Raw genomic sequence first — 22,709 nt, forward strand, 5'->3', positions numbered from 1 at the left:
TATATCAGCACTAAGGTATATTCTGAAGAAAGAGCCAGAGATCAACAGATCAGAGGCAAAAATGGAATTCAGCTCACCCCCGGCCGGGGATGGCTGAACTACAAAAAACAAGGCAAACAAAACCAGAGCTAAAGTGTACAAAAGGCAGAGCAAAACTTAGCTTTGAGAAGCAGAAATCAGACTGGTCTCCAAGAATCCAGCAGGAAAATAACCGGCAAGGCAGCAGGGCGTCGGCTGCCTTATATCCAGTCATCAGTTCCTGTGACCCAGTCATCATCTACCTGCTCAGCTGTTTGGTAATCAGCCTCACTACCTTCCTTCGCCAGAAGAGGGAGTTCATCAGACCTCACTGGTGAAGGGAAAAATGAACTCACAACAGTACCTCCCCCTTGAGGAGGGGTCACCGAACCCTTATCCATGCCACCAGGGCGATCAGGGTGAACCCGATGAAAGGCACGCACCAATCTTTCGGCATGAATATCAGAGGCAGAGACCCAGGAATTATCCTCCTGACCATAACCCTTCCACTTAACCAAATAATGGAGTCTCCGTCTAGCCAGACGGGAATCCAGTATCTTCTCTACCTCATACTCCATGTTACCTTCAACCAATACAGGGTCAGGAGGTGCCACCCCAGGAACTACTGGTTCAACAAACCTCTGCAACAAGGACTTATGGAACACATTATGAATCTTAAACGTGACAGGAAGAGCCAACCGAAAAGAGACCGGATTAATAATCTCCAAAATCTTGTAAGGTCCAATAAATCTAGGCTTAAACTTAGGAGAAGCCACCTTCATAGCGATATTTTTTGATGACAACCAAACCATATCACCCACCTTAAACTGGGGACCAATGGTCCTATGCCGGTTGGAAAACCGTTGGGCCTTTTCCTGGGAGAGAGACAACTTATCCACCACTTGGTCCCAGATCTGGTGCATTCTCTCCACCACAGTGTCAACACCTGGGCAGGCAGAAGGCTCCACCTGCCCTAAAGAAAATCGAGGATGAAACCCAAAGTTACAAAAAAAGGTGACATCAAAGTGGCAGAACTAGCTCTATTATTTAAAGCAAATTCGGCAAAGGGCAAAAATGAAACCCAATCATCCTGATCAGCCGAAATAAAACATCTCAAATACAACTCCAAAGTCTGATTTGTTCTCTCCGTCTGCCCGTTGGTCTGAGGGTGAAACGCAGAGGAGAAGTACAACTGAATTCCGAGCTTGGAACAGAAAGTCCTCCAAAATCTAGACACAAACTGAACTCCTCTGTCAGACACAAGGTTCTCAGGAATCCCATGCAAGCGAACTACCTGTTGCAAAAACAAGGGCATCAACTCAGAGGAAGATGGCAACTTAGGGAGTGGTACAAGATGGACCATCTTAGAGAATCTATCACAAATCACCCAAATAACGGTCATTCTCTGAGAGACAGGCATATCAGAGATAAAATCCATTGAAATATGGGTCCATGGCCTCTTGGGCACCGGCAAAGGCATCAACAACCCACTAGAGCGAGAACAAGGTTTAGACCGGGAGCAAGTCCCACAGGACTGCCCAAAATTCCTGACATCAGGAGACAAGGCGGGCCACCAAATAGACCGACTCATCAGATCTCTAGTACCAAAAATACCTGGATGACCAGCCAATGCAGAGCAATGAACTTCAGACATCACTCTCTTCCTCCACTGGTCAGGAACATACAACTTTCCACTGGGACAACGCTCAGGTTTGTCCTCCTGAAACTCTTCCAAAGCACGTCTCAAATCGGGCGAGATGGCAGAAAGAACTACCCCCTCGCCTAAAATGGTAGCAGGCTTGGTCACAACAGGAGAATCAGCAAAGAAACTCCTAGAGAGGGCGCCTGCCTTGACATTCTTAGTGCCACCTAGCCTGTCTAGGATTCAAGCGTTTGGCCGACTCCAGGTAAATCAAATTCTTGTGGTCAGTAAGTACCACGACTTGGTGTTTGGCTCCCTGCAACCAATGTCTCCACTCCTCAAATGCCCATTTCATGGCCAACAGTTCCCGATTCCCCACATCATAGTTACGTTCGGATGGGGAGAACTTTCGGGAAAAGAAAGCACAGGGATTCATTTTAGATGTCACAGGATCTTTTTGTGACAAAACAGCTCCTGCACCAATCTCAGAGGCGTCCACCTCTACCTGAAACGGGAGTGAGACATCAAGTTGCCGCAGAACCGGAGCAGAAGTGAATCTTCGCTTCAGCTCCTGAAAGGAAGAAACAGCCTCCGGAGACCAATTCAGCACATCAGCACCCTTCTTAGTCAAATCAGTCAATGGCTTGGCAATACTAGAAATATTAGCTATAAATTTCCGATAAAAATTAGCAAAACCCAAAAACTTCTGGAGGGCCTTCAAAGAAGTGGACTGAACCCAATCATAAATGGCCTGTACCTTGGCTGGGTCCATTTCAATAGTTGACAGAGACAAAATGAATCCCAAAAATGAAATCCTCTGTACCCCAAAGAGGCATTTCGATCCCTTGACATACAGGGAATTCTCCCTCAAAATCCGGAACACAGTCCGAACATGTTCCACATGAGAGTCCCAATCCTTGGAAAAGATCAAAATATCATCCAGATAGATAATCAAAAATGTATCCACAAAGTCTCGGAAAATATCGTTCATGAAGGATTGGAAGACAGAAGGGGCATTAGTGAGCCCAAAAGGCATCACCAGGTACTCAAAATGTCCCTCCAGAGTATTAAACGCTGTCTTCCATTCATCCCCATGCTTAATGCGAATAAGATTATACGCCCCCCTGAGGTCAAGCTTGGTAAACCAGCAAGCACCTTTAACTCTGGAGAATAGATCAGAAATCAGGGGTAACGGATACTGATATTTAACAGTAATTTTGTTGAGGGCACGATCGTCAATACAAGGCCTTAATGAACCATCTTTTTTAGCCACAAAAAAAACCCCAGCACGTAAGGGTGAAGAGGATGGTCTAATATGACCCTTCTCCAATGACTCCTTAACATAGGATCGCATAGCCTCGTGCTTGGGTACAGATAAATTGAAAAGCCGACCCTTGGGAAATTTACACCCCGGGCTCAGCTCAATTGCACAGTCATAACTCCTATGAGGAGGCAAAGACGCAGACTCATTCTCACTAAACACATCATAAAAGTCAGCCAAATAGTCAGGAACATCATGTGACTGGGGAGAGGTGGAGAAAACAGGAGCATCACTAAGGGCACACCGACAACCCCAACTCACCACAGACACAGATTTCCAATCCAAAACTGGATTATGGATTTGCAACCAGGGAAACCCCAGAACAATGGTATCATGCAAATTATGCAACACCAAAAATTTGCAATTTTCTTGATGGTCTGGAGTGACCCGCATTACCACCTGGGTCCAAAACTGAGGTTTATTTTTCGCCAAAGGAGTCGCATCAATACCCCTCAAAGGGATAGGCGTCCGCAAAGGCGTCATAGGAAATCCACAACGTTTAGCAAAATCCAAGTCCATCAGGTTCAGAGCTGCTCCCGAATCCACAAAAGCCTTGGCGGAAAATGTGGACAGGGAGCAGATCAGAGTAATTGCCAGAAGAAACTTAGGTTGAACACCACCCACAGAAAACGTGTGAGCACAACGTTTCTCTCATTTAGGGCAGACAGAAATAATATGCGAGGCATCTCCACAAAAAAAAACACAGCTTATTATGCCTTCTGAACTTCTGACGTTGCGCCCTGAACAAAACTCTATCACATTGCATAGGTTCAGACATTTGTTCAACAGGTGGCAACACCTCTCGTGCGGTCCTGCGTTCACGTAAACGCCGATCAACCTGAATGGCTAATGACATAGAATCGTCAAGACCAGAGGGAACAGGAAATCCCACCATAGTATCTTTTACGGTTTCTGACAAACCTTTCCGAAAGAGAGCTGCCAAGGCATCATCATTCCAGGTAGTAAGGACCGCCCACTTTCGGAATTTTTGACAGTACAACTCTGCAGAATCCCGACCCTGGTTCAATGCCAACAGGGCCTTTTCAGCCTGATCAATAGCATTAGGTTCATCATACAACAACCCCAAGGCTTGAAAAAATTCATCCACATTATTTAGAATAGGATCATCAGGTTTCAAAGAAAATGCCCAATCCTGGGGATCGCCGCGCAGCAAAGAGATCACAATTTTAACCCGCTGCACGGAGCTCCTCGATGAGTTAGGCTTCAAGGCAAAAAATAATTTACAATTATTCTAGAAATTCAAAAATTTAGACCGATCCCCAAAAGACACATCAGGAGTGGGGATCTTTGGTTCAGCAGCATGTGAATGAGTAAGATAGGCGGAAATTCCCCGCACATCCGCAGCGAGCTGCTCCACACGATCAGACAATGGCTTCATCTCCATTGAGAGAAAAAAAATTTTCCCCTACGGCCTCAGAGATATAGAGGAAAAAATATACACAAAGAAATTCTGACACCTTTTTTTTTTTTTTGCAATTCTTTCCTGCTATTGAGTACCCTAGGATCTGCGGTATGGCCGGTGAATCTGTTATGGATGAGTCACCGAAGGAGGAAAAAACAAAAATAATAACTAAGTCCAGAAAGCCAGAGAAGTTGGAAGCTATCAGATTGCAGACCCCTGAACCTATCCACAACAACTAGCAGTAGCCGTGGGGGGTTCCTACGGTGCCCTAGACCCCTCGATCACAGCCGGAGAACTAAATTAGCATAAAGACAGAAAGGGGAAATCTAAACTGCCCCAGAGCAGACCCCAAAGCAATAGGCAGCCCCCAACATATAATGACTGTGAAGCAAGATGAAAAACACTAACACAGATAGAAAGATAGGTTGAGCAAATGATGGGGCCCAAGCTAACTAAATAGGACAGGATAGAAAAGCTGCTGTCTGCAATCCGCAAAAACCCTAACCAAAAATGAACCAACAGACTGATAGGAAAAACAGGCCCTGAAGTCGCTAGGCTTCAAAAAGACTATATCAGCACTCAGGTATATTCTGAAGAAAGAGCCAGAGATCAACAGATCAGAGGCAAAATTGGAATTCAGCTCACCCCCGGCCGGGGATGGCTGAACTCCAAAAAACAAGGCAAACAAAACCAGAACTAAAGTGTACAAAAGGCAGAGCAAAACTTAGCTTTGAGAAGCAGAAATCAGACTGGTCTCCAAGAATCCAGCAGGAAAATCACCGGCAAGGCAGCAGGGCGTCGACTGCCTTATATCCAGTCATCAGTTCCTGTGACCCAGTCTTCATCTACCTGCTCAGCTGTTTGGTAATCAGCCTCACTACCTTCCTTCGCCAGAAGAGGGAGTTCATCAGACCTCACTGGTGAAGGGAAAAATGAACTCACAACATAGCTCTATCCTGGAGCGCTCTGCTATCTTTTCCTTCAGATCAGTACGCACATCAGCCATCACCTCTCGTACGATGTCTACTGCAGGGTTTGGGCCATAGAACGACAGTCTGCTCTAAACCTCCCTCTGGAATTCAGTCTCTTCCACGTTCACATTGGGGGGTGCTGCACTGTCATGTTCCATGTTGGCTGCTATCAAATCCGCTTTTGTTTTGTTGCTGGCGATTAATCCTCGAGCTTCCACCAGGTCTTTTAATGTATTCCTCTTTATCTTCTGGTAGTTGTTTTCCATTCTGTCCTTTACTCCTATAGAGTATCATATCCCACTGCTGCCACCAGTGTAATGGGATCTTCTGTGCTGTAATACCTCTTACATTACCACCCATTTCTCATGAGGTTCACTTTGCTTTTCCTCACTTCTGAATGAAGGACGCTGGTTTGAAAGTCTTTGTAACATGGGAACATATAAAACATCACTGCTACTCCATGTATTTCCAGTGTAACAACCTTTTACTCATCGGTCTCCTGAATATATACATACAGAGGGCAGGATAATCAATGTGTGTCGTGCCAGTAGATAAAAGGCTCCAATTAAGATGCCACACATACATTACAATAGCCATGGTATTTACAAAGGTGGGGGGAGATCAGAAGTGGGATATCTTGTTTACCTCTGCCCAGGGGGTCGCAGCCGGTCGGTTGCTGCATTAAGGGCATACATCTCCTATTCGGTGTGCTGGGGGGTTATGTAACATCCGTACTGCGCTGGCCTAGGCTATGCAAAAAGGCATACTGCAGAAGGGCTTGCCACTGCTGCCACAGTCACTGCAACATGTGCAGAGTGGAATTCCAATGTGTCGGAATATCGCAAATCAAATGGTTAATGGGTCAGCCAAAAGACCTGTGCAGCAATGCAAGTCAATGACGCCCTTGTCTCCTATTAAATGTTAAATAAAAAAATACATATACTCACCTTATCACCTAATCCCCGTATGCCCATGTCTCCTATAAAAAATTCTAAAATAATAAACCACCATATACTCACCTGCCTGCCATAGTTCACGTACTGCCAATTGTTTCACGGCAATCTCATGTATAGAATAGTCACATCGGGAGATGTGAATGCTCTACCCGGCCGCCGGTGATATACTGACAGGAGTGTCATCACTCACACAGTGTAAAATGCTGAGCTGCAATGAGATAGACCACACGAGTGCATGATGAACTCTGGTGAACTTTCACACGCAGCGGTGGTGCCGTAAGTGAGATCACCCGAGCTCATCAGCTGATGAACTCATGTGACCACTCTCACGGCAGCTCAGTGCTATACACTGCAAGAGCAATTATCTTCTTTGCAAGTGTATAGCCGGCTGTCTTTGAGAGCAGTCACATCAGTGGCGACTCTAAAAGTCATCGAGATCGTCATGGGACATTATGGATTATTATCTTCTCGGCAGACAGGTGAGAAATATTGTGGCTACTTAATACATTTTGGTTGCAGGAGACAATGGCTTCAGTGGATAAGGTATTCAGTGAGTATGGTTTAATTTAGATTCAATAAAGGAGTCTGTCACTATTTCAAATAAATTACTCTATTCTAAATGTGTGTGTTTCTCTAGGTATAAAAACCACTTGGTTTTATACTGTGAGAAGGACACCGGTATGATGATGGGGCAGCAGCAGAGACTATACATGCACACAACACCTTCAGGTGAGCTCTACCATCACATTCACTTTTCCTTCACCAGCCGGTATTGACCTATCTTGTCTGTTACCCTGTCCCTCTTCAAAGGTTCTCGGAGAAAATGAGATGGGACATCTGGGATGCCATTAGTCAGTGATTGCAAAGAGAGCTGCCAGCAGTGGATTTTGATGATTTGCACTCACGATTGCTTTCTTGCTGGCAGAAAATTTATTATACAACCATTAATAACCTCATATATAGCAAGCCAAAATGAGTATGTCTGCATTTCTGCACATGGGGCTCACACTCGACACTGATTAAATCAAGATGGCTCCATTTTTTATTATTTGCAAATCATTAATAACATGCCTACTCATCCTCTGATTTTCATATTGCCAAAGATTTTCCACTCAGAAGCAAAGTAGCACAGTCTCTGCAGTTGGTGAAAAACTCCTAAGGAATTGTATCATCCAAATGTAGATGTCTCGGAATAGAAACTCCAAGGATGTAAGTGAAAACAAATCAGCCTTGTTTATCAAGCCATATGCATGTGTGTATATGTACATCCAAAAATCATCTAGTTTTTGAGTTAGGATAGACAGTAAAGTCATGGAATATTGTTAAGGAAGTGCTTCCATCTTGTTTCCTGTATGGCTTTCTTTATGTCTTTGTTTCTCAAGCTGTATATAACGGGATTGATAAAAGGAGTAAGCACAGTATATAGCAGTGAGAGGATTTTACAGATGGTCGATGATTGTTCTTTTGTTGGGAAAACGTAAACACTGAATAGAGTCCAGTAGAATATGGAGACCACAGTGAGGTGGGAGCTACAGGTGGAGAAGGCTTTCTGTCGACCCATACTGGATGGAATGTTTAAAATGGTGGAAACAATTTTCACATAAGATGTTATGATTATTGTGCTTGGAATGATAGCTACGGGAAAACTTAGAACGTACATCTCCAGTTCAACAATAAATGTATCTGAGCAAGAAATTGCCAATAAAGGAACAAGATCGCAGAAAAAATGGTTAATGACATTTGGCCCACAGAACTTCAACATTGATATGGATATGTTGTCAGACAATATAATGGTAAATCCGAACATCCAGCACATGCTGGCTAACTTCACACAATGAGCTGATGTCATTATAGAAGCATAACGGAGTGGATTACAGATGGCCACATATCTGTCATATGACATCACAGCAAGGAGAAGACACTCAGATGTTATAGATACACAGAAGAAATAGAACTGAGTGATACAACTAAAAAAAGTAATTGTCCCTCCATTATTCAGTATAATGTAGAGAATGTTGGGGACAATATCTGTGGTCAACAAGATGTCACTGATGGACAGTTGTGAGATGAAGAAGTACATTGGAGTGTGGAGGTTCTTGCTGGTGGACACCAGGGTGATGATCAGGAGATTCCCACATATTGTTCCACAGTAAACCACCAGGAAAAGAAAAAACAAAAACACTCTTAAATCTCGACTTCCCTGAAATCCCATAAGGAGAAATTGAGTAACCACAGTCAGATTGTTCTCCTAAATTTAAAACAAAAAGGGGTAAAAAATAAAAAAGATATCACAAGAGAAAGTTTCTCATTACAGAGACATGAACAGTGAAAAGGACCCTGTCACTATTGCACACTTCATGGAAATCTGGAAACTGTTATTAGAGCTTCCCTGGACAGACTTTCCACTAGCCACTCCATTTACATAGGGACCCTTAGGCTGAGGCCATGGAGAAAGAGAGTGGTTAAAATACAATAATTGGATAAATCAGCAAGACACAAAAGGAGCAAGGAACAGAGCTCTAGACCAGGTAAGCGGTACTTACTGAGTGGCAGTGGAAGTCAGAGATTCAGGGATTTAAATAGCTGGCAGCACCACCCAAAGACCCTTTCTCACATAACGAGATTTCTGAAACGTCACCGATTTTGTGACGCAACAGCGACCTCGCCAGCGATCTTGCTACGTGTGACACTTAGCGGCGACCGGCCCCCCACTGGATATCGCTGATCGTGCTCGAATGTCCTAGGCCATTTTTTGACCATTGGCGTCCCGCTGGCCAGCATGCATCGCTGTGTTTAACGCTGACGAGCGACTTCGTTGGCGATGCAGAACTCATGGATGCAGGCGTGAGTCGTGAGAATAGCTGCTGTGTGACAAGGTCCCAATGACCGCCGAGGTCGTTATACGGATTGCCGTATCATAGCTGCGTCATTGAGTAGATCTGCCTGTTTGACAACTTACTAGTGACCATGTAGCGACGCACCAGCGATCCTTACCAGGTCGTATCATTGTTGGGATCGCTGGAGCAATGCTAAGTGTAACGGTACCCTTCGCTCTCTCTGACTTTTGTTTGGCCAAAACAAAAAATAACCGGACAGGAATCGGCAAAGATATAACAGAGCCTTAATATTGTCAGAAATAAGAAATGCATTTAAAAATATTTATTGTCCGTTCAGGAAATTATCCAGAAACATCATTGATCATAAATTACTAATATAGAGGCCATGAAGTGCATGTTCTCACAATAGTTTATTGGTGAAGAACGCTAATGAACTGTAGTGAAAGAAAATGCCCGAAGCGTCAAAACGGTAGGCTATGGCTCACTCCAAGTTCAGGTTCTCAGTACGAGTCACAGTGTATAATATTAATATTGGGGCTTAGTTGTGTCACTGCAGACCTGTGCACTACTTATAATGTAAATTATTGTATGGTGTTCTTGTTGCATGCACAGGTCATATCGATCTATTAGCAAAAAAATAGAGATTTCGCCAAAAAGGATCCAGGGCTGAACCTCATAAGTCAGTAGTAATGAGAGTTATTGTCACGAAGTGACTGGCCCTGTGTGACGCGACCCGACAATCGGTCGGTCACTAAACAAGACAAACAAGGGGACACCGGGACACAATTACAACGGTGGGCCCTGCGATAGGGAACGGGGAAAGGGACACCTCCTGCACTCTCCTGAGCCTGTGTCCTGACTATCCTGACGTCCCTATACGGCTTCTTTCAAACCATCGCCGAGCAGGATACCTCAGCCCTCACTTGCCCTGCACCTATCACTCAGTATGGAATTGGCAAGTGCAGACACTGGTCCCACCACTGCACTAACACAACACCTAGGGAAGAAATTACAGACAAGGAAAAACAAACAACACTTAGCTTTTTCTGCTGCAATGCACAAAAATGGATCGTGACAGTTATAGTAATCATCATAAACCCCAGATTAACTAGTGTATATCAGCTTTCTTTTTGGGCAATATTAATTTGAATATCATATCTGTCCCACATATTGGTGCCCAATTTCTAACATTTCTTTTATGTCCAGAAAAAGATTTAAACAAAAAAAACCTGTTAATCTCAAGTATTATACATTAATAATATACATTATTATACATTGTGTAAATTCTCAGGCGGGTTATGATCAAATTGAGTTAAAAAATAAATACATATATTTGGTAACTGTCCCATTCTGGTGAGGAATCCCTAGAGAACGCTATGTGCTTGCTACAGAATTCTACAAAAAATCTACGCAATGTCTTTTTTAGGTGGATTTTGCCTTGAACGCACCTGAAAATAGTTGCTAAAAAGCAAAAAAAAAAGGAAATTAATGCAGAGAAATGAAAACAAATAACATTGCTGTGCAATATTTCCATCTTTTGAGCCTCCTCAAAATGAAAATAAAAATGTCAGAAAAGAGTCTTCAGGAAAAAGGGACGGCAGGGGTCTTAAAAAAGTCACGCGCACATCCCCTGACTCGATTTTTAGGAAATTTGTTCTAATAGTTCTCTAATCTCCATGCTTTGTCATTAAAGCGTCATGTGTTATCTACCATGGATTCTGCTGGGTGATTTCTTCTCCTGTACAATGCTTTCTTTCCTTATAGATATAGATTAGCATTTTCTGCTGTTTTCTTGGAGAATTCTTATTTCTGTCTGTAAAGTGGGCATGTGAAAAATAATGGATTGTGAAATACGATAATATCATGAATGGACCAGCTGTATTTATTCACATTGAGAAGTCAAATTGTCCATAAGATTAATCTACGGAGATTTTTATGGTTCATTCCCCAGAGAACTTAGTAATCTAAAGTCATTGATGTTTTCCTTCAGGAATAGATAAAACACTGGAAGACAGTAGTGATGGGCGAGCACTAAAATCCTTGAGTGCTCATCGCTTGGGTCGAGCAAATTGGAATACTCGGGTACTCGACCCGAGCAACGAGCCAAATGTAAGTCTATGGGAAACTCGGGCATTTTTGCCGCAATCCCCCCAGGGGGTCCTGTTAGGGTCTAAAAACATCTGAAATGATGGAAACACTGCTCAAATGACACGGGGGCATCATGGGGATCGCCCCTGGAAGCATTCCTGACTCCTAGTTCACAGCTCTAAGCAATGTTGTCAGAGTCTTACACCATTTTTACAGGCACACAATAAAACACACAAAAACTAAACCAAATTGGATTTTCTGGGGAAATATGCTAAGGACCATACTTTCCAGATTAATGACTTGTATATAAGGCAAAATAAATGACCAAAAACAAAAATGCTCCTCCACACCTTGGGCTATGTTCACACGTAGCGTTTTTGATGAATTTGTCAAATTTAGCATTGCTTTCAACCAAGACAAATGCATTCACTGGGAAATATCATTTTAACACGTAACAACCCTATCTGGCCATGTGGTGTGTGACACATCATCAGACACATCCTGTTTCATTTATGAACAAGGGACACTAAAATTCACAAAGCCTATTATAATAGGGCCATCAGGCGGCCTTTACTATTCTTAAAGGATCAGCAGTCGGTCCTCACTATTCTTAGAGAGCCATCAGCCAGATATGCTTTGTTGTTCCCAATATAAAACAGTGGGACTCCTATTGTCAGGGCTAGCGGAATGTACCAAATAATATAAGGGGAGATATGAGGTGCGTTCACAGCCCGGGGTCCACCGTGCAGAGATGGAACCTCCTGCTGAGTAATGACGGACAGTATATCGCAGTATAACATAAACACACGTGGGTTAACTTCACCCATTATGTAGGAGGGGAACCCTGTTGCGTCACTGGGCCGGAGTACTGCAGTCAGAATGCTAATGTTTTGGTCACAAGACCCTGCCCAAAGGACAAGGCGTTAGAGTCCCTATACATCCACTAGTGTTGGCGCTGCAACTGCGGTGCCAAGGAAAATTAGCTAAGGAATGCTCCACTATGTGTGCACAGCGCCGCTCTGGCAGATGCCACTTACCACCCTAAGCTCGGGCCAGGAAAGCGCACTATTTGCGCACAGCATTGCTGTAGACGCTGTACTGTTTTGCCTAGTGCTGGATGGCACAGTCTGGCGCTAGTTACTCAAACACCCAACACATGCAACAACGCTAGGGAGGGGATCTTAATGAGTCATTCACCAGATATCAAACATACATCCACACATAATACGAATATAATTTTATACTAGCGCATGGCCGGGCAGCCATTTGAACCTTTTATAGTTGCAGCCTTCTGCGACCTTCCCAGTGGTCCAATTGGAACAGGACCTGAGCATGTGACCTCTGGCCTCCAATGAGAGGTTGTCCCACTGGCATGCTCAGTAGGTCGAAAGAAGGACTTAGTCCCAAGAGCTGCTCACTGCTGGCTAGTGCATGTTACTATAACTGAACCAGGGGTGGCGGCAGCAACCAAACTGACAGCACTAGCCTGAGCAAGACGCCGGGATCGATGTCTCTGCTGAGCAGCCTCCTCTGCAGTCGGGACTGAATGGGAGACTGCAGAAGGCAAGGCTCGGGATTCCTCCTGTGCAGAGGAAGAGACCCGACACCTAACACCTATCATGTTATTGCGTATGCAGTGAGTGGTAGGACTACCCAAAATTTGGATGTACCCCAATACCCCTTTGACGATACATACAGGAGGTCCACCTGAAACTAAAGTTCCCATTATTAGTAATTTAGTACTCCCATACTGTTTGCTTATGCATTGAATGCAAGGACTGCCCTGCCCCAAAGTTACACGCACCCCAATAACCCTTTGAACAGATATACTGGATTTTCACCTGAAAGCATTGTTTCCACTATTAGTAATTTGGTACTCCCATACTGTTTGCCCATGAAGTGAATGCAAGATCCATCCCAAATTTGGACGCACACCAATAACCCTTTGATCAGACATACAGGATGGCCACATGAAACAAAGTCCCCATTATTAGTAATTTTGTACTCCCATACCGTTTGCCTATGCATTGAATGAAATGCCTGCCCCTGCTCCAAATTTAGACACACCCCAATACCCCTTTGAAGACACTTACAGGATGGTCAAATGAAAGCAATGTCCCCATTATTAGGAAGTTGGTACTCCCATAGTATTTGCTTATGAATTGCATGCAAGACCTGACCTGCACCAAAGTTACACACTCCCCAATACCCCTTTGATGTCCCGTACAGAATGGCCACATGAAACCAAAGTTCCCATTATTAGTATTTTGGTACTCCAATACTGTTTTCCTAGGTAGTGAATTGCAGTGTTGAGGCTAAAGAACCTGCATTGGAGAAAATCACTGTTGAATCTGAAGACCCAACATTGAAGCATTGCAGTGTTGAGGCTGAACACCCAGTAATGGAGCATTTCATTGTTGAGCCTGAAGAACCTGCAGTGGATAATAAGTTCCCATTGTTAATAATTTGGAAGTCCCATAATATTTGCCTATGCAGTGAATAGCAATGCTGAGCCTGAAGAACTTGCATTGGAGAATTGTAATGTTGAGGATGAAGACCAGGCAGTGGAGCATTGCAGTGTTGAGCCTGAGGAACATGCATTGGAGAATATCAGTCTTGAGGCTGAAGGCAGTGGAGCATTGCAGTGTTGAGCCTGAGGAACATGCATTGGAGAATATCAGTCTTGAGGCTGAAGACACGGCAGTGGAGCATTGTAATGTTGAGGCTGAACACCTGGCAGACGAGCATTTCAGTGTTGAGCCTGAAGAACCTGCTTTGGAGCATTGGAATATTGAGGAAGAACACCCAGCAGTGGAAAATTTCAGTTTTGAGGCTGAAGAACCTGCATTGGAGAATTTCAGTGTTGAGGCCGGATACCCAATATTGTAGCATTGCAGTCTTAGGCTGAGTTCACACGTGGTTTTTTTTTTCGCGTTTCCGCGGCGGTTTTAGCCACGCGATTTTGCCAGGAAAACACGAAAAATAAGCATCCCATGCATTCATATGGGATTCCGTGCACGCAACAGCAGAATGTCCATGTGAAAAAAGGCTTTTTTTGACATACAATAGCTAGAGAGATCCAAGTGTACAATAAAAACAATTAAAAACCACAAATGAAGCAAAAGTGGGCAGGTGGAGAACACACTGTTTATATTGGTTACCTGATTGTTGTAATCCATGAAATTGCATTACCCTTTTGATATATTTAAAGGTATATATATCTCTTGCTGATTGTCTGCGTTTCCACCATTTTTAGGATACATTGTTCACATGTTTTTAGGTGCAGTTTCTATGTCATTAGTGCATTATTATTATTTTTTATTTTTAGTATTTGCATTGATTTTTGTATTACATGTGATTCTGAGCATGGACACTGCTGCAAGGTACTGGCGCTCTATTATCACTTTATTTTTCCAGGTTGACAGCATAAGTTTATGTTATGGAGCACTGATGTCAATCTTGGGTGCTGGGCTATGTGAGGAGAAAGAGTTAAAAACCACCTTCCCCCTCCCTGCCTGGCTTACAGAGCTGCAGCGTTATTACATGTGGGGCACCTCCTGGTCCTGGTCTCCGGCTTCTGAACTGCTAGCGTCTTGTTCACAATCTCTCAGGAATACAATGCTATCTACTGCGCAGGCGTCATGACTCATTCTGGACTCAGGTTATCTTCATCACACAGCTGACGCCGCACTCAGGTGCCCTGTAGTGATTACAATTGCAATTGTACTATAAAGGGGACTTGATGTCATTCCTGGCTACTTCCCCTGACGAAGCTGCAGGTCAGCAGCGACACGCGTTGGGTTCTGTGGGCAGTGTGAGTATGCTTAGGTAATTTTCATGTGATCCAGCAATTGCCTTCCCTCATCTATGGACTTGCATGGTAATCATTTGGATTGTTTACTTACCTACAAGTGACTATTAGACTGATCAGACTTTATTGCTGCAAATTGTCTATATGTTTATACTAAGCATTTTATGCATATTATATGGTGATAGAGGGCATTGTTGTGAATGCATATTTTGAAACACTTATTTATATAAACATTTCTTCCTTTGTATACTGCATGTGTTCTCCACCTGCCCACTTTATTTGTGGTTTTTAATTGGCTATTGTATGATGATAAAATCCTTTTTTCACATGGACATTCTGCTGTTGTGTGCATGTTATCCTGTCTCTTTTCTCCCTTTTTTTCATTTAATCTACTTGGTACAATGTTGCACCCAGTTATCATATTCATGTCATATTTTCCGTGGTGCCCACCTACATACATATATATTTCCTATGGGATTCCGCAATGCTGTGATAATGCTGCGGTTTTTACCGCGGCGGAATCGCTTTGCGGTAAAAAACGCAGCATGCTCATTAATTTTGCGGAATCACGGCGATCCCGCACCCATAGGAATGCATTGTTCTGCTTACTTTCTGCATGTGGCTGTGCACACCATGAGAAAAGTAAGCAGAACATTTGCGGATGGTACCCACTGTCCGGAGGAGAGGAGACTGTCCTACGGGCTTTGGGTACCATATCTCTGTAAAAAATAGAGTTTAAAATAAAAAATATTGTTATTCTCACCTTCCGACGTCCCGCGCAGCCTTCCCGCCTCTCTCAACACTACCGTTCCCAGTAAGCCTTTGCGAGCGATGATGTCCGTTCTCGCGGGATCGCGAAGTCTCGCGGTCATTTGCGCGACGTCATCACGAATGACCGCGAGACGTCGCGATCCCGCGAGAACAGATGTCATCGCGGTAATTGTCGCAAAGGATTACCGGGAGCGTGGAGAGAGGCAGGAAGGCTGTGCGGGACGTCGGAAGGTGAGAATAACAATTTTTTTTCTTTTATTATTATTTTTTACCTTCAATCTTTTACTATTGATGCCGCATAGGTGGCCTCAATAGTAAAAAGTTGGTCACACTCGTCAAACACCAGATCGCTTCGAAAATGCTAGCAATTCTGCAAGCTAATTACGCTTGTGAAATGCTAGTTTTTCCGCTGGAAAATCGCGGGAGTTTAAAATGCGATTTTCCCACAGAATGGAATTCCGGAATTCTCACGGTAATACCCACGAGAGTTCCTCTACGTGTGAACCCAGCCTTAAGGCTGAATACCCAACAGTGGAGCATTTCAGTGTTGAGCCTGAAGAACCTGCATTGGAGGATTGCACTGTTGAGGATGAAGACCCGGCAGTGGAGCATTTCATTGTTGAGCCTGAAGAACTTGCACTGGATAATGTCAGTGTTGAGTCTGAAGACACGGCATTGGGGCATTGCACTGTTGAGGCTGAACACCCGGCAGTGGAGTATTTCAGTGTTGAGCCTGATGAACCTGCATTGGAGAATTGCAGTGATTAGGATGAATACCCAGCAGTGGAGAATGTCAGTGTTGATGCTGAAAAACCAGCAGTGGAAATTTTCAGTTTTGAAGCTGAAGAAACTGCAGTGGAGTATTGCAGTGATGAGGCTGAAGTAACTGCAATTGAAAATTTCAGTGTTGAGGAAGAAGACCCGGCATTGGTGCATTGCAGTGTAGAACCTGAAGAACCTGCATTGCAGAGTTGAGGAAGAACACTCGGCAATGAAGCATTTCAGTGTTAATCCTGAAGAACTCACATTTAAGAATGTTAGTGTTGAGGCTGAAGACTCAGCATTGGAGCATTGCAGAGTTTAGACTGCAAAACCTGCATTGGAGAATTGCAGTGTTGAGGATGAATACCTGGCAGTGGCGCATTTCATTGCTGAGCCTGAAGAACCTGCATTGAAGAATTGCAGTGTTGAGGATGAAGACCCAGAAGTGGAGAATGTCAGTGATGAAGCTGAAAAACCTGCAATGGAGAATTTCAGTGTTGAGGCTGAAGAACCTGCAGTGGAAAATTGCAGTCTTGAGAACTGCAGTGGAGCATTGCAGTGTTGGGGCTGAACACCCAGCATTTGAGCATTTCAGTGTTGATCCTGAAGAACCTATATTGGAGCATTGCAGTGTTTAGGAAGAACACCCTGCAGTGGAGCATTTCAGTGTTGAGCCTGAAAAATATTCACTGAAGAATGTCAGTGTTGGGGATGAAGACCCAGCAGGGGAGAATGTCAGTGATGAGGCTGAAAAACCTGCAGTGGAGAATTTCAGTGTTAAGGCTGAAGAAACTGCAGTGTAGAATTGCCATGTTGAGGATGAAAACCCGGCAGTGGAGCATTTCAGTGTTGAGCCTGAAGAACTTTCATTGAAGAATGTCAGTGTTGAGGCTGAAGACCCAGCAGTGGAGAATCACATTGTTGAAGCTGACCAACCCTATAGTTACAATTATACTATTTGCCTATGCAGTGAATGCAAGGCCTGCCCCAAATTTGGACGCATCCCAATACTCCTTGGAAGATACGTGGAGGAAAGCCTCCTAAAAATCTGTTCCCATTACAAAGGAGGAGGTTTCCTATACTTGTAAAGCCCATGCAGTAAGTGTATGGGCTGATAAACATTTCCCCCTGGGGGGTATACATCAACATACTGTCTAAACATTTTGGTCTGGGGCATCATAAACATCCTTAAAAACAATAATGTGGGTGTTGCATCACAGACCACGATTACCCTTGTGATAAAGTGATGGTGGATGATGAGGATGAGGAGAAGGAGGAGAACAACAGCAAATAGGCCAAATCAGGAAGCATAAACCCATGTGTGAGTGTGAAGAGGTGCATGGGAATAGACCCCCGCAAAAAAAGAAGCTAGATTTGAGTTTATGTTTTGCTGCTATCATTTGGTGGTGTTGAGATGTCTGGCCCAATCCAGCCCTTGTACATTTTTCATAAGAGTCAGCCTGTCAGCATTTTCAGTTGACAGGCAGATGCGCTTATCAGTTCTAATTCTACCAGAGGCACTAAAACCCCCCTTTGACAAAACGCTAGAGGCAAGGCAGGCCAGGACCTCCAAGGCGTAGAGAGCCAGTTCATGCCACGTGTAAATTTTGGATACTCAATAATTATAAGGCACAGAAGAATCACAGAAGATGTTGGTACGGTCAGCAAGGTACTCACTCAGCATCTTCCAAAACTTTGCACTCCTTGTGAGAGTACCCGATGGGAGGGTCTGAGAAAACTCTCCCAGAACTTTTCCAGTGTTCCCCTGCCTCTGCTGGATTGGAGTTGTGTCTCTCTCGCCTTAACTCGTTGGTTGTCCAACGAACTGTGGCCTCTGCTGCCAGGGTTTTCAGATGGGAATTTTTTTAATAATACCGCTGTCATGTCCTCATTAAATGAACGGGATTCATATAGCTTAACAAGCAGCTAAACCGCTATACCGGGGTCCAATAAGGAGACTGTAGTTGACTCTGTGGTTTATTGAATGTAGATATAGATGTGTATGGTAAAACTGCAAACAGAAACAGATTCATAGGATCAGTATAGGATTCATGGAAATATACACTATACTTAACATACAATCTGAACTACTAGCTGAGCAGGGAATGTAACTAAGCTAGCTAATATGAGGCAGAATAAACAGAGGGAATGATTACATACCACCGATGCTAACACAAGGGGAATCAAGCGATGAGGTGCTTCCAATATGCAGACTTGAAAGAAATGGCCGACTGAAGAGAAGAAAGGGGCTGGCATAGACCATGATCCCTTGCAAAGTTACCCAGAATACATTGTGTATTGGAGGGAAAATACAGGAACGAAAATGAAACTAAGATAACACAGCAGTTATATCTTTTGGCCACTAGATGGAGATAAGAGAACAATAAACATTAAACTGTATGGAAAACTGAGCATTCTAAACATATAATCATTGCTGTATGTTATCACAGCAGGCAGTTACGAGTCATTGATTATGTCGGAGACAGAACACTCCCAGTCTGGCATTGAACGGATGCCACAATTACTATCCTCTGAAGACAACAATAGGACCAGCTCAGTCACTGGTCTGGAGAATGTCTTAGGTCCATGTCCTTTGGCCATCCTGAGATTAGGCCTGGTGGATTGCCACTTTGTCTGTGGCTGCAGGGTAGACAAGCGTCGTTTGCGCCATCTGTCCCAGAATGCATTGGCAAGACTTTGTACCTGCCTCCATTGGCGCCTGTAGAGGTCCTTAGCATCGAATCCTCCTGGAGGGGCACTGGATAGTCCTGTTTTCTGGGTTAGAAGAGTAGCTGGAGTCAATAACAAGGGCTCCTCAGGGTCATTAGGAACTGGAACCAAGGGCCTTGCATTGATTATAGCTGCGGCTTCTGCCATGAAGGTGGTTAGACATTTGTGGGTAAGTCTCGCTGCTCCTTCCTGAAGAAGAGTAGAGTCAAGAATTCTTCGTACTAGACCAATCATTCGTTCCCAAGATCCACCCATGTGTGAGGAGTGAGGTGGGTTGAATGACCAGGTGCAACTTTGGTCACTGAGGAACTTCTTGAGAGTCTTATGGTCTAAATTTGAAGGTATGCCCAATTCCTTTGCTGCACCAATGAAGTTGGTACCTCTGTCTGAACGTATATGCTTGATAGGACCACGGATGGCAATGAAACGTCTCAAAGCATTGATGAAGCTTGAGGTGTCAAGTGACTCAATGAGCTCTATGTGGATGGCTCTGATTGACAGACAGGTAAACATGACGGCTAAGACTGCAGCACAAAGTTCTAACATTGGTATGGTGTGCTCTGGTTGTGGAGCAAGTTTGGCTTTCCCCTTGACGAACCCAATGTGGCTCTGACATTTTGAGTCCACAGTTTTAAGATAAGCAACAGCAGCAATTGCTTTGACAGAAGCATCTGCAAATACATACAGTCTTTGGCTCTGTATCTCTGTAGACGGCACAGGGGTGTATGGCCTTGGTACATTCAGGTTGGAGAGAGCTGCTAAAGAGTTCGTCCATGCTTCCCACTGGGTTCTCTTATCAGGTGGCAGAGGTGCATCCCAGTCAGAAGACTCCTTGGTTAAGTTTCTTAGTATGGCTTTGCCTTGGATAGTAACAGGAGCTGCAAAACCTAAGGGATCGTACAAGCTGTTGATGGTATACAGGACACCTCTGAGTGTGAAAGGCTTTTCTTCCTGGCTGACCTGAAAGGTAAAAGTGATTGACTCTAGATTCCAGAGAAGCCCGAGGCTGCGTTGCACTGGTGTGGGGTCTGACCCCAGGTCCAGGTCTCTGAGACTGTTACACAAGTCTTGTGAAGGGAATGCTTTCAAGAGTTCTTGGCTGTTTGAAGCTATTTTGTGAAGCCTGAGGTTAGAGCAAGCAAGCATCTCTTGAGAAGACTGATGGCAGTCTCATTTGAAGGCATGGCTTTCAAGCAGTCATCAACATAAAAGTCTTTCTCTATGAATTGTCTGACATCTGACCCGTATTCTGTTTCTCCTTCTAGAGCTGACCTTTTGAGTCCATAGATGGTGACTGCAGGAGAAGGGCTATTGCCAAAGATTTGCACTCTCATGCGGTACTCTGTGACTTCTTTAGTAGGATCATTGTCTCTGTACCAGAAGAATCTTAGGAAGTTCCTGTCTCTCTCTCTCACAAGGAAACAATGGAACATTTGCTGGATGTCAGCGATGAAGGCAATGGAATCCTTACGGAAGCACATAAGTACTCCCAGCAGTTTGTTATTGAGATCTGGTCCTGTCAGTAGAACATCATTCAGGGAGACATCATCAAACTTACCACTGGAGTCAAACACCACTCTAATCTGGCCTGGTTTCTTAGGGTGGTATACTCAAAACATGGGTAGAAACCAGCATTCTTCAGAGTCTTTGAGAGTGGGAGCTAGTTCTGCATGGCAGTTCTCAAATATCTTTGACATGAAGGAGAAGAAGTGATCTCTCATTTCTGGCTTCTTTTGCAGATTGTGTTTGAGAGAGGAGAAACATTTGAATGCCTGATCTCTGTTGTTTAGTAGACATGATCTGTGGGTTCTGAAGGGAAGAGGTGCGACCCAGCTGTTGGCCTCATATTTTATGAGCCCTTTGTCCATTACCTCTAAGAACAGCTTATCCTCTACCGACATTGCTACTTGGTTGTCTTGCTAAGTTCTCTGGAAGACTGTGCACCCCAGCTGATCCTCATAGCTTCCTGACACCATACTGCTGTCATGAGTAAAGTCTATTAAGTGACTGGGTAGTTGGATGCTGTGTGGTAGTTCCCTGACATGGAACTGGTTGTTGCAAGGTTGAAACAGAGATGGGCGTCCTTTCTCCAGTGTATTTGTTAGCATGCTTGTCACAGAAGATGGGGCGTGCATGTGTCCCAAGCATACGTTTCCTATTATGACCCATCCTAGGTCTAGCTTTTGGGTATAGGGAGCATTGTTGAGTCCATTGATATGACTTCTCACTTTATGAACCTGCAGGATATCTCTTTCCAACAGCAGTATTATCTGTGCCTGAGGGCCGAGTTCCGGTATGAGGTGTGCTATGCGTTTTAAGTGAGCATGATGGATTGCCACATCTGGTGTAGGGATATCAGACCTGTTGTCTGGGATTTGATTACACTCGATGATTGTAGGTAGTGGCAGGCAGAATTGTCCATCTAAGGACTCAATTTGGTAGTCAGTGGCTTTCCTGCCCGCTGTTGTCACAGTACCTGCACATGTCTTTAATGAGTAAGGAGTGCTTGGTCCTTTAATGTTGAATAGGTCAAAGAATGTTGATCTGGCCAGGGATCGATTACTTTGATCATCCAAGATAGCATACAGTCTCACAGCTTTGTCTCTATGACCTTTTGGGTACACTCTGACGAGGCATATTTTTGAACAAGACCTAGTGTCTATTGTCCCTTTACAGACTTCGGTACATTGTGAAGTGATCTCTGGTGTAGCTACATCCATGCTCTTTTCCTCCCCGCCATGCTCACTGTCAGCTGGCGTGTTCTGTGCACTCCATGGAGCTGGGCCAGGATGTTGGGCAGTGTTATGATCTGTGGTGCCACATTCTGTGCATTTTACACTGACCTTACAATCTTTGGCGAGATGAGTGGTAGATGAGCAGCACTTGTAGCAGATACCGTTCTCTTTCAGGAAGCTTCTGCAATCTGACAGAGATTTTCCTCTGAAGGCTCTGCATTTCAGGAGAGGATGAGGCTTCTGATGAAGCGGGCACTGCTTGTCAGGTTCTCGTACCTTTGTCTCTGATTGAGAGCAGCCAGCAGACCTGTAATTGGAACTTGGAGAAGAAATATTAGTCTTGTGCACTGCCACAGATGTTCTGCGTGGGTATGCAGCTGGTGGTGTGGCATATGACATTGTAAAGTCAAAGCTGGGATCATTTTTGATTGCCGCTTGTTCGTGTATAAAGTCTACTAAAAGGGAGGGAATGAAACACTGTGTTTGTATTTGTACGTGGAGCCATGTGTGAGCCACCTCTCCTGTAGATTGTAGGGCGGCTTTTGGACTATAGGGTTAACACCTTTGGCTGTGTCAAGGTATGAAAGTCCCGGTAAGTCTCCTTCACATTTGGCAACCAGGACCTCTTGTAGTAGGTCACCTAG

General features: G+C 44.2%; 1 protein-coding gene across 1 annotated transcript in view; it reads right to left on the bottom strand.

Moving 5' to 3' along the window:
- Window positions 1-7,640: 7,640 nt before the first annotated feature.
- Window positions 7,641-22,709, bottom strand: part of LOC141049948 (olfactory receptor 6F1-like) — a 61,640-nt gene continuing 46,571 nt past the window's right edge. Inside the window, exons 3-4 of the mRNA XM_073546789.1 lie at window positions 10,617-10,714; window positions 7,641-8,579 (exon numbers count right to left, since the gene is read on the bottom strand). Coding sequence (XP_073402890.1) covers window positions 7,641-8,579; window positions 10,617-10,714 — 1,037 coding nt within the window. The remainder of the gene's footprint in view (window positions 8,580-10,616; window positions 10,715-22,709) is intronic.

This window comes from Dendrobates tinctorius, unplaced genomic scaffold, assembly GCF_039654945.1.
Source record: "Dendrobates tinctorius isolate UK_male_01 unplaced genomic scaffold, ASM3965494v1 ptg000151l, whole genome shotgun sequence".
Taxonomy (NCBI): Eukaryota; Metazoa; Chordata; class Amphibia; order Anura; family Dendrobatidae; genus Dendrobates; species Dendrobates tinctorius.